The sequence below is a fragment of the Anser cygnoides genome, chromosome 5 (assembly GCF_040182565.1).
Source record: "Anser cygnoides isolate HZ-2024a breed goose chromosome 5, Taihu_goose_T2T_genome, whole genome shotgun sequence".
Taxonomy (NCBI): Eukaryota; Metazoa; Chordata; class Aves; order Anseriformes; family Anatidae; genus Anser; species Anser cygnoides.
Genome location: NC_089877.1, coordinates 3,240,817 through 3,256,375, shown reverse-complemented (window position 1 = coordinate 3,256,375; position 15,559 = coordinate 3,240,817). Strand labels below are relative to the sequence as shown.

Genomic DNA, 15,559 nt, shown 5'->3' with positions numbered 1-15,559 from the left:
TGTCCCTTTCCATCACACCATGATCAAGATGTGTCCTTACCACGTGACAGGCTGCAGTCTCATGTGCCACAGAATGGGGCTCTCACAGCATAACAGTTCAGCAAGGCTGTATTTGGTAGTGCTCATTTGCCCCTAACAATGCAGGCAAAAGATTCAAACCCTGGTTCTGCATGGGAGTTTCATCTGTCACACTGTGGATATGGTATTATTCACATACAACAGTTAAATACCACATACCAATGTAATGAAACCCAGGGAGATACAAGCCCACATCTAAAAGAGGGAGCATTCATCCTGGCTACACTGCAAAACTTCAGTACCTTTCCTGAGGGGACACACACAAGAAGATCAGGGGCCACTAGGCCCCTCAGAGCACTGCCAGGGACCAACCCAGAAACATACAGGTCCACCTCCAAAGGAGTGGGACTGGGGTCATCTCCCTTCAAGACAGAATGCCCAGAAGATACCTTATGCTGAGGAAATGGTTTGCATGGCCAGAGAACAGTGATGTAACATAAATGTGGACAGAAAAGCACTAAGAAAACAAAAAACATTCTGATCAACATAGTTCTCCCTTTCAGAATACCCTTACCTCAAATGAGAAACACAACCTGAGGAAAAGGACCCAGAGTCTGGGAATCTTAAAATGGCATTTTACCGTAGATGGCTTCTATGGCTATGGTCTGAGCAATATCTTTGCACATCCACTTCTCTCCAACAAGAAAGGGAAAGCAGCCCTTCTCTGCCTAACATGGTCACTGCAAGGTGCTCAAACAAGATAAGGGATAGGAGGATTGGGGCTCATATAAGAACCTTATACAGTTTTAAACCATGATGTACAAGAACATAATCTATCCAAAGCCTGCATTTGAAATGGTGCTTGCATGTTCAACTTGCAGGTGCTCAGGGGACAGAATTTTGTACTACTTGGAAAAGCCAGTATGTTATGCTGTCCCAGGGCTATGCACACAGAGAGCACTGGGATTTAGCTTAGAATCTGTTCTGTTGAAGCATTTGCAGTCAGCCCGAAATAGAAGCATCCAGTGGGTCAGGGTCTGCTTTCCATTTCTGTGGTGCCCTGCTATCATTCCGTTTAAAGCAGTAGGTGTCACTAGCATGAACACAGCATGATACAGATGCAGAGCATTCAAGCCAATATTCAGCCCTTTGCTTATTCATCCATATGCCTCATACAACACATAATTCAAAGAAAAAATACATGTTGTGCAATTCTCAGATTCACTGGCTTGGGTTAAAAACATTTCAGTCTTAGTTCTGAATTTCCTCTACAACAAAAGTTAAAAGAGACATCAAATTTGTTCCCATTTTCAGTGAGATTGAACATGATCCCAGCTTTGTAGAGGTAATATGCATTAACGGCAGCCCAGAGTTCAACCAAAACCACACCACTTAGCCTGTCTGTCCTCATTAACTTTTAGAGTTACTGATGAAACAACAGGGTAGAGCTCTACAAACTTCTGCTTGGCACCATTCAGTTACAGAAATTATGGTTAGTCTCTAATTCACAGACCCATGAAGTATCCTTGGTACCCAAAAGGTATTATCTGGAGAGGAATCAAAATTCTGTTCACCAAAATATTTATATTAGCTAAGAAAGCCAAACTCTGCCAAGAGCACAGCTGGCAAGCTTCCCCAGAGTCTCTCTGCCAGTGTGTAAAGCACAGAAAGTAGGCCCACCTACCATAACCCCTCTGTGCATACCAATGACTTGTTAGTATTTTAAGTACAGTGTCAGCTATTTGTAAGGCCTCAAAAATCTGGAAACTTTAGAGCGCAGCAGCCGAATGAAGGATCTTGGGAACATCTCTCTTGACTCTTGGGCTGTGTACTTGAAGTAGTTTTGTGGATGCGCCAACACATCAAACAATGCTTTTATCAACTTCTTATCCTAGAAAAAGGAAAGCAGATATTTTACAGTAATTCCACAGAGAAATTAGGGTCAGTATCACCAAAGTCTAATGACCAGTCAACTGACAAAAGGCTATGGGCATTTTACTTCTCAAGTAAAAATGTCTTGGGAGTTCAGACTAGCAGAGCAAGGCTGACATTGACATTCAGGCCCCAGAGAATTCACTGGAATTTCACGTTTGTTTTTAGTAGTGCCAGGATTTCTCCCTTTCTCATACTTCCAAGAACGGCAAAGAAAAACAAAAAAACAAACAAAAAAACACACAAAAAAAACACCCTGGAGCAAATATTCAGCAAAAGAAAAGTCTGCTTGAAATGACATCCACTCATCTTGCCTATTTGACTATCTCCTAACCAAGGTCGAACCAAGTGAAATCCACCAAGAGATTTTTCACACAGGAAGGAAAAGCCGTTGCTAATCTATGGGACATGAGTAGCAGCACCAAGTACTTCTGCAATCCCACATCCCTCAGTTTGCTCACTGACTCCTGCCAGCACCGCCTACATTAGGTCCAAGGGGCTACCTTTATCATAAAAAGCTATAGATTTTCCTAGAAGGTCTGATCCACTTTAATATCCCTGGGCAAAGGGTCTCTAATCCACTGCTCAGAACAGTCAGGATGTGCTGATTCACCACTTCCCTGAAGTAGCATGTGTCTACTGCATCAAGGAGCAGAACAGATGCAGAGCAGGAGGCAACCTCACTAGTACATAATAGTGTTACTTTCAATCAAAAGCAACATTTTAGTGGAAGGAATATACCTTGAGTATTTCTTGATGATTTTCAGATGCATAAAGTCTACCATCCCGAACGATGTCTTCTATTAGTTCTTGGTAATCCTCTATTGAAAATGCACAAGAGAGTCATTTGCAGGTTCATTTCACTTACATATTCAATACCTCACTTGGTTACACATGAAAGCCCTACCCCCAGAAGAACCAATAGTATCTGACTCTCATTATTAGCAGTTGGAATGTATTCCAAATACTTTTCTGTAAATAAGCTGCAAATACTGTGTACTATGAAAACAAAGTTTACTCTGCTGAGCTGTTCTGCATCTATCTGTCAAAATCAAAAGAAATTAAAATGCACCTAGGACTGTAGCACACATTGTAAGAGAGTAGCCTGCTTTAATTCAGCTGCACTGCTGAAACTTAGCTGTAAATACTCACAACCCATTCTTGACTCCTTTCTACAAGAGAAAAAAAAAGTAAGAGGAAGCTTTCTTAAAAGGCAACCCCCCTGGTCAATCCAAATTTGAAAAGCTTCAAAAGGAGTGGTGTTCCCTGAAAAATGATCTGCTCTTGATGAAACTCTGCAGACCACCATGGAGGGCTATTCCTCCACAATTACCCTAGTGTGAACAGAAATGCTCCACATTACTTTCACATCGCTCATGCTGAGGGGCTAAGCCTCAGCTCCAGTCTTTCCCCAGTGACTCTGACAATGACAGCTGAAAAGAAGCCAGAATGGCAAGAGTTTCAAATATACATATTTTTCTCCTCCACTACACCTGCCACTACTTCACAAACACATTTCTAAGTCAGCCTGTGAGATTCAGAAGCAAAAGACTCAATGCCAGCAAATATCCCAGATCAGTTCCTGCACTGCTGTTCCTGCTGCACCTGCAGTGTGCTGCACCACAAGTATCCTTGCTCTAAGACTGTGGAACTCTCCTCCCTTCCCCTACAGACTATTTGCAGGGGCAATGCAACCTCCAGTCTGCCTGGCCCTCAAAATACCATTCTAAAACCTGGTGGCTGGAGCTTTCCTACCTTTGTTTTAATATTAGAGGGAAATAGCTCTAAGAATATAAGCATTAATATGCATGGTTTACACAGCTTGTAGGCATGACAGAGCACTGGCCTGCATGTACAGAATGACCTGGTAATAGTGGTCAAGTAAGCATGTTTCACAAAGTTTTCCAGAAAGGGTCAAATGCTATAGTGCAGGAAGCACCATTTTTGAGAGGTTTTATTCTGTAGTAAAGTCTCTACTCTCAACAGCTTTGCAGCGCAATTCCCAGAACTCCCAGCCCACAAAACTATGTGGGGGTGAACATCTCGAGGGGCCTGGCCTGAACAAAATAGCTCTGATACTAGATTACAGCTGGTAGCAGTGACATGATACATGACAGAAGCACTTGGGCTCTGCCCAGTTCCTAAGCAGGGGCAATCTGCCACCTGAAGTAACTCAAAATTGGGAAGGCATAAAGATGCATAAAAACCAGATGAAGGCTCTGAGTTCTGCATTTTTCCTGTGCAAGTCAGAGCCCAGAATCCCAGCTGTTTGTTTAGGTCTGTGGAAGACTGGAAATATGATTGCACTTAAGACTGCAGTTCAATTGAGAGATCCTTAAACTATCTATAAATGAAAACAGCTACTGGAAGCAGTCTGATAGTGACACTGCTGAGAGTGCTGGGTTACCCCGCTTCTCAGCAGGGTCAAGGAGCCCACAAGGAGTTCTGCACTGCTACAGCTGCACTAGTCCACATATGCTCAGCTGTTCACATCCACTTACCATCATACGTTACGTAAGGAACCTGGAATCCTTTGGCACTGTTCCCTTCGTTTGACTTGAACTGGATCCACAGCTTCTTAGACCTAGAAGTGAAAGCTATAGGGCGTTCGTAGGTTTGACAGGTTTCGTAGGTGGTCACTGAATTAGAGGAAGCTTTCAAAGAAAACACACAATAGGCAGTTATCTGACAATGCTTCACACTAATTAATATTTAGAAAATATGTTAAACTAGTACGACAAGAAATACATGCTCTTTTTTTCTAAAAAAAAAAAAAAAAAGGGAAAAACTCATGTGGCAGGCCATCAGTAGATGGCAGGACATCAATGACTGACTTTTCCGTCCCTGAATATTTTCCCTTGCTCTAAAAAACAGTCTACCGCTTGAAAGATGTGCTTATGCTAGAAACTGAAGCTGTTTATTCACAGACCAAACACCTATAGCGACTAGCAAGCATCCCTTCTTTCCTAATCCAGGCTAGCATTGCTTCACATAATTCATGACTAGTTAGCTAGAACCATCTATCCGTTCTTAAGAACATTTCTCTCAGAGTTCACTGACACATTATAGCCTTGCAACCTTGTTTCATCTGAGCAGCATTGCCAAACAGAATTTCTCAATTTGGCATTAAAAGAAATCACTACTCTTAAGCACAAGACAGCTGTGGTACATTTAGTTTTTACAAAGAGCAATATATATGAGAAGCCTGTGTTGAATATTGAGATAGAAACCATATGCCTCAGTAGGTATTTTACACTTACAGCTTTTTCGCATCACCAGGTAATCTCCACACTCATCTTCTATCGGTAGAAATATCTCAGGAACCACAATTAGAATACGGCGTTTTGGGGGTGGGTTAATATTCCAGGTACATTCAGCGTTTGCAGGATAGTCCCCAGGATAGTTTGGTGATTCAATATATCCAGTGTAATCTCCCAGTTCACCTCCACACTGCCTATCTAAAAAAGCAATATAATATACAGGACTATGCAAAGTGAGGGTATCCTTCAGCTCTTTCTACAGGCACTGTCAGAAATAGTACATGAGTGACAGGCACACAAACTTCTATTTGCATCTGAGGCAGGTACTTTGCCAGTTTCAATTCACACTGAATTGAAGCATGCCTGCTTCTGCCTTTATGGTTTAATCAATGTTAAGAAATAAAAATATAAATTATTCCCTGTTAACATAGCAGGTCAACCAAGCCATAGCCAAGTAGCAAAGCACTTGTAAAATGACATAAAAGTGGTCAAAGCAAGGATGCTCCACTTGCTTGTACCAGACAGGATGGGTTTTGTTTTTTTTGTGTGTGTTTTTTGTTGGTTTGTAAAAGTATCAGCTGAAGTCTAACTGGAGTCTGCTGTGTAATGCTCAAGTACCATGTCTGTAGCAACGCAAATAGGGAGTACAGCAGGCCTTTTCCTTTCACAGATCAGCACACCAGCAGTTAGAGAGGGTGTGCCCCATGCAGGATTCTTTTCCTGCACTCCCCAACTCTGTGTGGCCACACGGGTCTAAGCACTACAGAATCCTAACAGCAGTGTGTGGGTGTGACATGCTCAGGGAGCAGAGTCTCTAAGAGAGACACATGCAGCTCCCAGAAACATGTTTAAATATATGCATGTAAGTGTATATATATCTATGTGTTTATACATGTCTGAGGTTCTTCTGAAGAGTTGCCTCTCTGCCTCCCTTTCTAATTTACCCTCAACTTCTCATACTACAGCTACCATAATCTAGAACAGCGGCTCTTTTTGTAATTGCCTCCTTCAGAGGTTGTTACTAAGAGCAAATGTTCACTAGATGTAGTAAAGTTTTGTGAACCAACTTCCATTCCTTTTATAGAAAAAAAAGAAATTAGGATGCTGAGAACATAAATTCGGTCTGCTATATCTTTGAAGAGAGGATTTAATAGCAAGACCAGAGTGACCAAGTACCAACAGGCACAATCATCACTTACCTTAAAAAGAATGATGAAACCAGTTTGCAGACATGGTCTCCCATGAACCTTAATAAGTCATGTGGGATGAGATGCAAGCGGGCAGTACACTGCCTTCTCTCCAAGCTCCCTGGAGCAAAGCTAAATTTTGCCCTCAAGGCCACTTGGAATATTAATGGCCCGGTCTTTTTATTTATAACAAACGATCGAAATGATCTTGCTATACTTACTTTTGCACTGTGTTACATTTGTGGACCCATCAAAATCTGTAGTGGTGTTTCCAGGGCACGAAATGCAGAAATTTTGTCCAAATTCAGGTTGGTATGTCCCAACTATACAGCGAATACACCGATGAGTTGTAGTATTATAAAAATGGCCAGGTGAACACTGAACTGGAGGGTATTTAAACAGGCAGCACAGTTTAAAAAAAAAAAGTGGCAGTAATATATTACAAAGTAATTTTATGCATTTCTATAGGACCTATTTTAATAACTGAAGTCTCATATTTTTAAACTACTAGAGCAGTAAAGCAGAGGTAAATGAACAGATTTTAATTTACATGGTCACTCTGTGCAAGTTCAAACATCCCAAATGCAGTAATGTAGAGCAGTTGTGTGGAAGCAGTAACAAAAGATATGGGAGACTGAGTATAACCAGCACGATTTTGAAAGCATGACACTGCGCAAAATAGTGTCTTACCAAATGGCCTAGCCACCAATATTTACATGTAAGATGAACAGCAAGTTCATCCTCTCTTCATTGCTAGCTTATGCCAAGCAGCACTTGCGTTGCAGCCACATGCCAGCGTACCACTGTGATCAGTTCACCAAAAGCAGAGGTTGAAAACTTTTGTCCTCTACAGCTGGCAGGTTGCATCAACAGTAGCAACTATACAGGTATCTTGCGTTCCTCTCTCATGATCACACTGTCTTACAACAGCAGGTCATGACTCGGGGTACAGCCACCTCCACCAGATCTCTTGCTACTTTATTTCATCGCGTCACTCAAATCATCACAAAACCTAGACATGTAACACATAACCCAGACCTGCAAGTACCTCCTGCATCACCAAAATGAGACCCCACTCTGATTTACAACTGCTTTTATAAACATAAAAGATTGTATGGGGGTTTTAGACATGAATTAGGGAAAAAGTCCTTCCTAGCAGACCTGCAACTCCTTATTCTTGTTCCCCAGAACACAGGTAGGAAGTTTTTCTTCATATACAGAATACATATACATATATACATATACAGAACACAGAACTCCAGACACCTTCCTTATGTCTCTAGTATGGTCTTTTCACTTGATTTTGCTTAGCTATCCTAAGACCATCATCATTTGTACTGATACCTAACAGAAAGCAGTCAAGAGCAAGAGCCATATATTACCTTTGCTCTCAACTCTATCCCCACGTTGTTTCTTTGTGCGACTAATGAAAATCTTTTCCTATTCCTCCTGCCTTGCTTGGCAACTTTACCATTCTCAGCTTGACTTCTAAATGATCTACTACGTTACCTTTCAAATGTAGTTTTCTACGTTGTACAGTCCCTTTTTTTCCCCCTATTCCTTTCAGTCTCTGCTTACTCCCAAATAAGTACTGTTGTTAAGATTTGTATTCAGCTAGCTCAGTCTGGAGTCCTTCCCTACATGCTCCACCCGCACCACCTAATCCAAACACTTCAGATACAAATTCCGAATTGTTCTTGCACCTGTGATTTCAGATCTCATTTGGCCTCTTACACAACAAATCCCTGAACTATTCATTCCAGTTAACACAAAAATTCCTTGAATCTCAATTCTTATTTGAAAACTGAACCTCGTTTACAGACCTATTTTCATTTGTGTTAAGTGAAACAGAAATCAGTTCTTCTTATCTTGATCCAAGGTTTTTGACCATTTTTAGCACTGTAACTTCACAAAATTAACTATGAAAGTATTAACTATTTGTGGATTCAGTGACTCTTTGCTGAAGAAATCTGTTAACTATCACGTTACTACCAGTAGTATTAATTCTTCAAGCATACTGCAAGATTTGTCTATTATGTTGCAATTCTCAATAATAGACATATTGACACGAGAGAGATCTCTTTATCCAAATCACCACCAAATGCTTGCATCATGATCTTATTTTTATCCCTTATTTCTACTTTATGACAATAGATTTTCTATTAACATTTTACTTTTTCTGCATGGTTATTTTGATATAAGTGATATTCTTTTATCCATGCTTTAATACATTGAGTAAACCCCTATACCGATTAACACTTCCTCTCTCTCCATTTGCACATACTTCATCAGTGTTTTCAAACACAGCTTCATAGCTCTTTCATTTTTTTTTCTTTTTAGATAACTAAAATGCTAACAAGAAATCTCTTCATTCTTAGAGGTCTCATCTCCCCTCCTGATTTTCACTTCTGTGAGGAAAACCTTGGGAGCTGATTGACCACAGATCTACTGCGGTCAAGTTTAGAGGACCATCTGAGGTACTGTACAGTTAAATCAAATGATGGGTTTTTACTTAATTTTTAGGCATTCAATCCGTTATGAACATGAATAAGCCATTGATTTTTTTTGAGACTTTTTTTTCCCTTGTCATTCCTTTACATAGCTCTTCACAGATCAATCACTTCACTGAACATCTTCTATGCATCTCTCAGTCGCTCCTTAAGAATTATATAAAAATCAGTTAGAAAAAGACTTGAGGCTTTATTGAGCTTCCTTGCAGCTGGGCCAGGCCAGCCAACTATTACACCCCTAGAAGGAGACCCTGGGAAGGAAAACCACCCTTAGAACACCCCACTTGTAGCAGCAGCAGTAGCTTTTCCCTCAGAGCATTACAGTTCATCATATCTTGATCTTACCTTTGGTCTCGCAGTCCTGAAACAAGGATGCACTGGTGTGTCTTGTCATTAGTCCTCCTCCACAGGGAAAGCAGGATACTCGACCAGCTTCAGGCTGGTATGTTCCAAGGGGACATGGTAGACAGGGTTTAAAGCCATCAGGGGAATAATCACCTGGTGAGCACTGATCTAGAGGAAGAAGAACACACTTGCTTCAACATGTACATTATATGTGAAGATATGTTAACAAGCCTGCACAGGACCCAAAACCCCATGGTGCAAATGATTTCCTCTTTATTTGGGAAGCGTGGGCCAGGATTTCAGAGTTGAATGCAAACAACAGATAGAACTCAATAAATACACTTCACTCTGTAAACATGAAATAGGTACTGATAACCTCTGGTGCTGGTGAGCTCTTCTGTGGACTGGAATGGATTTCACACTTTATTGCAAGGATGCACTGGACACTAAGCCTGTCAAGTACTCTCTGGTAATCTGTACAGAGTGGTAATGTAGTGATTAGCTCCTCTTTCTAGCTAAGTATCTCTTGCCCCCTCCCCCCCCCCCCCCAACAAACAAACAAAGTACTGAAATTAAGCCATCAAAAGTGTACTTCCAAAATTGTAAAAGTATTTTAATCTTAGTAATTGGTGAATCATCATACTTCATAGCCATTAATGTTACTGAATTGGCCTAAGACCTCAATCACAAGGAATTGTGCAAACTCAATAAACATTAAGCATATCTCAAAGACCTTTAAAGCAGAAATATTCTTGCCATTTCTCCAGTCCCCAATCTTGGATAATGATTATCCATGCGCTAGATTACTGTGTTCTGTATGGTGCACGGATAGCATTAACTCAATCAGATTGGTTTTACTTGAGCACACCCTAATATTAACTAAAAAACCCAAGGGTATTTATGGATATCTGAAAAAATATCTGTTTTTCAAACTATTCACAAAAGAACTAATTTCAGTGCCGGTATTTAATAATTACCCTGCTCTAGAAGGCACAAAATAGTGTTGCAGTTGTTCAGCTGCACTGAAAAATTCTGTCCTTTTAAAGACCTGTTACGATAATAAACTGTTAGTTTTAGTTTATAGCTCCAATAAATCACCCAGTGAATAGCTGTTTTGTTAGGAAGTTAAATTGGCCTTGGCTTCATTTCAGGATATATGACTAACAACAAGCAGGGTATTAACTACCGGTCATGATCAATGATGAAGAATTTTGTTTACTGCTGATTTCACTGAGTGGAATAGTGAGTGTTCCTCCTCAACTTAAAAATAAAATACGGCTGAATTAAGCAATGTTCTGTAGCTTATCAATGAAAGCTAGTGAGGAATGAGATCATCTTAGCTCTTGATTCTAACTTTTTCCACCACACATCACTTTTGCTTTCATAAGTACACACATTCGTTTGCTCCCAAGCTTTTCAAGTCTTTCTTCATTTTATAAACATTTCTACAGAACACTCATCTCTGTACTGTTTGTGCAACTTGACAAACATGAACGAATTAAGGCTTTCATTGTAACAATCCTAGTAAAGTAAGGAAAGACTATTTACAATTCTGCATCAAGGAAACACAATCAGGGTTAGTAAAGGTGATTCTGAGAGGCGGCTACCTATTTCAGGAACCTAGAAGCAACGAAAAGATCAGCGCAAATCTCCTTCCCCGCAAAAGAACTATGGTCAATCCATCCTCTAAGTGGCCTCACTAGGGGTTGTCTGCCCTCTGCTCTGCTCACTTAACCTTTTTCCCCATAATTTTCATCACCATTATGTGAAAATGTTACATTTGAGAATCTATGCCATCAGATCTCTCGACAACTTTACCATCTGCATCTCACTTGCCTTGAAAGCTCATGTTGTAAAATTGAAAAGCTCCCTGTGGAATAAAATTGAAGTGATCTAAATATTTCAGAATTATTTTGCAAAAACTGCAATTTTTGGAAATTTGCATCAAGTAGACAAGCACTAGAAGTTCTCCTTGAACATCACTGAGACACTGAACATGGGGCATCTTTTCAGGCATTGTGCAACTGAACTCTAACAGCAAGAGAAAGAAGGGGCAGAAGCATTGGATGGTTTGTTTCTGTGCCTTACCTCCACATTGAGACACACTGTGAGCTCCAGCTAATTTTTGGTTTCCAGGATTCTGAGGACTGGGGCAAGAGTCACAAGTTATTTGTCCTTCCTCATCCTGGTAAGTTCCATTAGGGCATAAAACACAGCTTTCTCGTTCCCCATCATAGTATGATCCCACACTGCAGCTAACTAGCAACAAGAAAAAATATCGGGTCACTAACATTTTGAGTTTGTGGGCTCAAAGCCAAATTAGATGGTCAAGCAGCTAAACTATCTCAAGTACAAGGTGATACAAGGACTACATCTGCATAAGCATTACAGATGACCAAGTGTCAGAATTGCAATTTGGCAGTTTCTGTGGCACAAAGAAGGCTGACATTTCATTTCAGTTTTGTTGGTGTTAACCTGAGGTCCATTAAGCAGCACAGGAGCTAAACTTCAACTGCTTCCCTGCTATCTTTTACCTGCACAGGGTGCCCCTGTGACGCACTGTGGCAGTTCAGTAGGAACTGTATCTGTGACTGTGACAGTGCCCACAAAGAAACACAGGAACAAGACAGTGAAAGGCAGAACTGCATAAAGTCAGCCTGAGCCAAAATAAAATGTTTCTGATTGACCTGTACAGATCAATTCAAGAATTTAATTTTGATTTTCCTAAAAGGTGGCAACTCCCAAAAGAAAACAGCAAAAGAAAAGGAAAAGTCCAGCTAAGGTTTCCCACCAACACTGTAATGGGGTATCCAAAACCAACTTTAATAAGCTTTGTACAGTTGTGGCCTACAGTTGTAAACTAGCTTGGAGAGAGAAAAGCCCAGTAGTTAAAGATTAAGGGGAGGAAAGGACAGGCTGGTCCAATGTGGAAACAAAGCCATGTGATGTCTACCTGTCTCTTTCAGTAGGAATTACTGCTTAAAAGTAAGAATCTGTGTTCAGGCAACAGCAGCCTGCAGGAGGCAAACCAGACTAGCAGAGGAGTCCAAGTGGACAAGCAATTGGCCTGTGTGTCCATGGGCTTTTGGTTCATAGGATACAGATTTAGTTGTTTATGGTCTAAGAAATATGTTGGTTTCTTTTACATGACTACATCACAAAGCTTTTCTAAGCAGCACAATTTGAGCCAACAACACGTTCCCTGTAAACTGCTCCCAGTTCTTCTCCAGAGAGAAGTTCCAAACACAGACCACTCATCTATAATCCCAACTCAAGCACAGCGCAGGGGTAATGAGGAAAGCACGTTTAAAAGCTCACAGCACCCACCAGGACCCAGTTTATCATAACAAACAGACCTGGTGTTAGGCTTAATTACAGTACCAATAGGCTTAATTATAGTACCATTAATTATAGGGACAGCGTAAACACACAAATCATCCCACAGAAATCCATAGGATTGTGCATGAAATTAGGATGACACAAATGAACCCTCTCAGAAAACAAAACAACAGCTACAACATAATAAAAACAGAACAAACTCTGTGTTTGTTCAAACACCAACAACAAAATCTGAAGAGTTCAAACTTCTCCTGTCACAGCATTTGGTTAAGTGAAACTAAAAATGTTTATGGGCCTCATTTCAAAAAGCTAGAAACTGAATGGTCCTTTCTGACACACGGGAAATACCCACTCAAAACAAGATCTGAAGATTTGCAAATAATGACATTAAATCAGAATTCCACTGGCTGTCTTGGCTCTTTTTTCAGAAACCTGATTGTTTTTCTCCAAATGAACAAAAGAACCAATTGCCTCTAGCAGACTTGATTTCTGCTGCCACTGTCTTTGTTTGTCTTCAATGCCCATTAAAAAAAAAAGTCTTGAATCTTATGCAGCTGTTTTAGAAAAAGAGAGGAAAAAAAGTGAAAGCTTTTCTGATGCAAAAACAAGAAAAGAAAAGAAAAAGGGGGCACAGGGAACAAGGATTAACAGTTACAAAGACACTTAAAGGCTCTTCCTCTCTTTTCAACACAGTAGCCTTTGAGTATTTGCTCCTCTAGACAAATCCTGTAGTATCAGAGTGGCTAAGAAGGTGAACGTTATAAAGGAGGTCAAGATCCACCATTTTACCATTTTCTTAAGATTCATGCCTTGACTTTATAAGGATAATGACCAACAACTCATGCAAGTCAATTCTGAAGCAGCGTCCTTTAAGTTATTGTAATTTAACAGTTCACGCACTTAGGTTACATGAGATTGTTACACATATTAAGGATTTGTGTCTTAAATCCATGGCTGCAAGCACAGTATCATACAGATAGCACTCTCTCCCATTTGATAATTTATTTCTTCTTGTCAGTTTTATAAAAACAAAAAATGTGACTTAAAGTTCTCTGTTGTGTGGAAATACAACTAATTGTTAGAACTGCAAAGCCAGGCAGCATTTCGATTTTCTGTTTCAGTATGTTTTTATGTACTTTCATAATGCCCGTATCATACCATATCTAAACTTTAATAAGACTATTTTGTATGAAATATTTATATTCTATTTGCATCCTCTAAACTAAGGGGATAACTACTGAGCTATTAAATGCATCAACACCTCTCACACAAGGTAAAACTGCTCAGCATTTACATCAGAGCAGTACCTATACTAGTGCTGCTCTCCTGTTTACTGTTCTCGTGATAGCTCCATGAATGGATGAATCCATTTGTAACTCTGCAGCAAGGGCACGCTCATATGTCTTTTGTATACAGCAAGTTCAGAGAACGTTATTTCTGTTTGCCTCTCTTCATGTATTAAAATATTCATGTATCTAACACAAAAAATACCAAACAGAGCAAGGTGTACTTTCAGCTCCTTGAGGCATGATCAACATATGACAGCGTTTTAAGTGATGGAAAGGCACAGATAACTTGCTTGTTGCTTCTCCCTTAGTGGAAAATGCCTGTGGGCAAAGGGCCCCCGTAGATATCTATTTCTTCTCTTTCAACATGTATGTTAGTAGTAAAGCAGATTTTGAAAAGGAATTGTCAGTATTTAAACAGTTGGTCTTTGGCTGTTATACCTGTCCCAAGTCTAGCTCATACTGGAGAATGAATACCTGTAGACAAGATCAATGAATGAAATTGCATTCTCCCCAGTATAAATCTTCCCCGCTCAAAGTAGCATGTAGCTTTTCCAGCATCCTCACATGGCCCTACCTTGAAGCATCATCATTCAAAATATGCATATTTTTTAAGATAAGATTTACTTCAGTGTGGAAAGATCATACGCCTGCTATAAGAATCCAGAATTCTCTGGAAAGGTTGATGAAGTTTCCATTTTGCTACATGCATTTCCTGTGATATACATTAATAGAGACCTACTGCAGGCTGCTCCATGGAAGTCATTCTCAGGACAATGAAACAACGTGAGCCAATACTAAATATAATTACTCATTGGCACAGAGCTCACACACCACAAGGTAGACAAATACAACATTTGGACCTCAAAGGCATCAGAAAAATTCATACACAACTTTACGTTAAACAGCAAACTTGAAATAAAATACACCACTGCTTGGAATCCACTGTGAATTCCTTTTTACTATCAACAAATGCTTAAAAAACAGCAGACACACATGCAACCATTCAGCCTATGAAGGATGATGAACTGCCTTGGAAATCATGCCTAATCTGTTCCTGGTGCCATCTTTTATTCAGCAGTGTGTCCCACTGTAGGCACTAGGATTTAAAGCGGGGAAATCAGGAAAAGTACTACTTCACCAAAAGTGCAAGCCAAATGCAGTTTAGCTTCCTGCTTCAATTTCAGGCCAGTTGCTTATGATAAAAGCTGTCAGAGCACATGCAAGACTTCTTTTACACTGCTAAAATACAACTAATGTTTCAGACAGTGCTGTAACAGTAGAAGTCCACCACAGAAAGAGAGCCTGTCCAAGACTGTCTGAATCAATAAAACTATACCTAACCTAGCAAAATTCCAAGTATTTTGCTTTAAAAAACATACTTGAAAAAAGTGAACTAAAACCTGCACTTCACTTACTATCTGCATCACTGAAGATTTGTAAGTTCTTAGACTTACTTTTTCCCCCTCACTGTTTTCTGCTCCTCTCGTCAGACTGAGCAAAATCCTTTTGCCAAAGTTCTCTGCCTGTCCTGAGACCACATCCACCAGCTGCACTGAGTCCATCTGCTGACCTGGAATATCTTGCTATGGAGTCACTTTCTCACCAGAATCATTAGCACGTCTAGATAAACAAGGCCACACCTGTCCAGAAGTTTTCAGCAGCTCTGCAAAACAATCAGA

General features: G+C 40.2%; 1 protein-coding gene across 6 annotated transcripts in view; it reads right to left on the bottom strand.

The window, feature by feature from the left end:
• Positions 1-1,585: 1,585 nt before the first annotated feature.
• Positions 1,586-15,559, bottom strand: part of SCUBE2 (signal peptide, CUB domain and EGF like domain containing 2) — a 39,731-nt gene continuing 25,757 nt past the window's right edge. For 5 of the 6 annotated variants that reach the window (XM_066997297.1, XM_066997298.1, XM_066997301.1 and 2 more), the window contains 7 exons: positions 11,341-11,511; positions 9,253-9,420; positions 6,619-6,780; positions 5,211-5,408; positions 4,452-4,604; positions 2,692-2,771; positions 1,586-1,909 (listed from right to left, as the gene is read on the bottom strand). In XM_066997297.1, coding sequence (XP_066853398.1) covers positions 1,757-1,909; positions 2,692-2,771; positions 4,452-4,604; positions 5,211-5,408; positions 6,619-6,780; positions 9,253-9,420; positions 11,341-11,511 — 1,085 coding nt within the window. In that variant the 3' untranslated portion in view covers positions 1,586-1,756. The remainder of the gene's footprint in view (positions 1,910-2,691; positions 2,772-4,451; positions 4,605-5,210; positions 5,409-6,618; positions 6,781-9,252; positions 9,421-11,340; positions 11,512-15,559) is intronic. The other variant, XM_066997299.1, reaches the window with a different exon arrangement.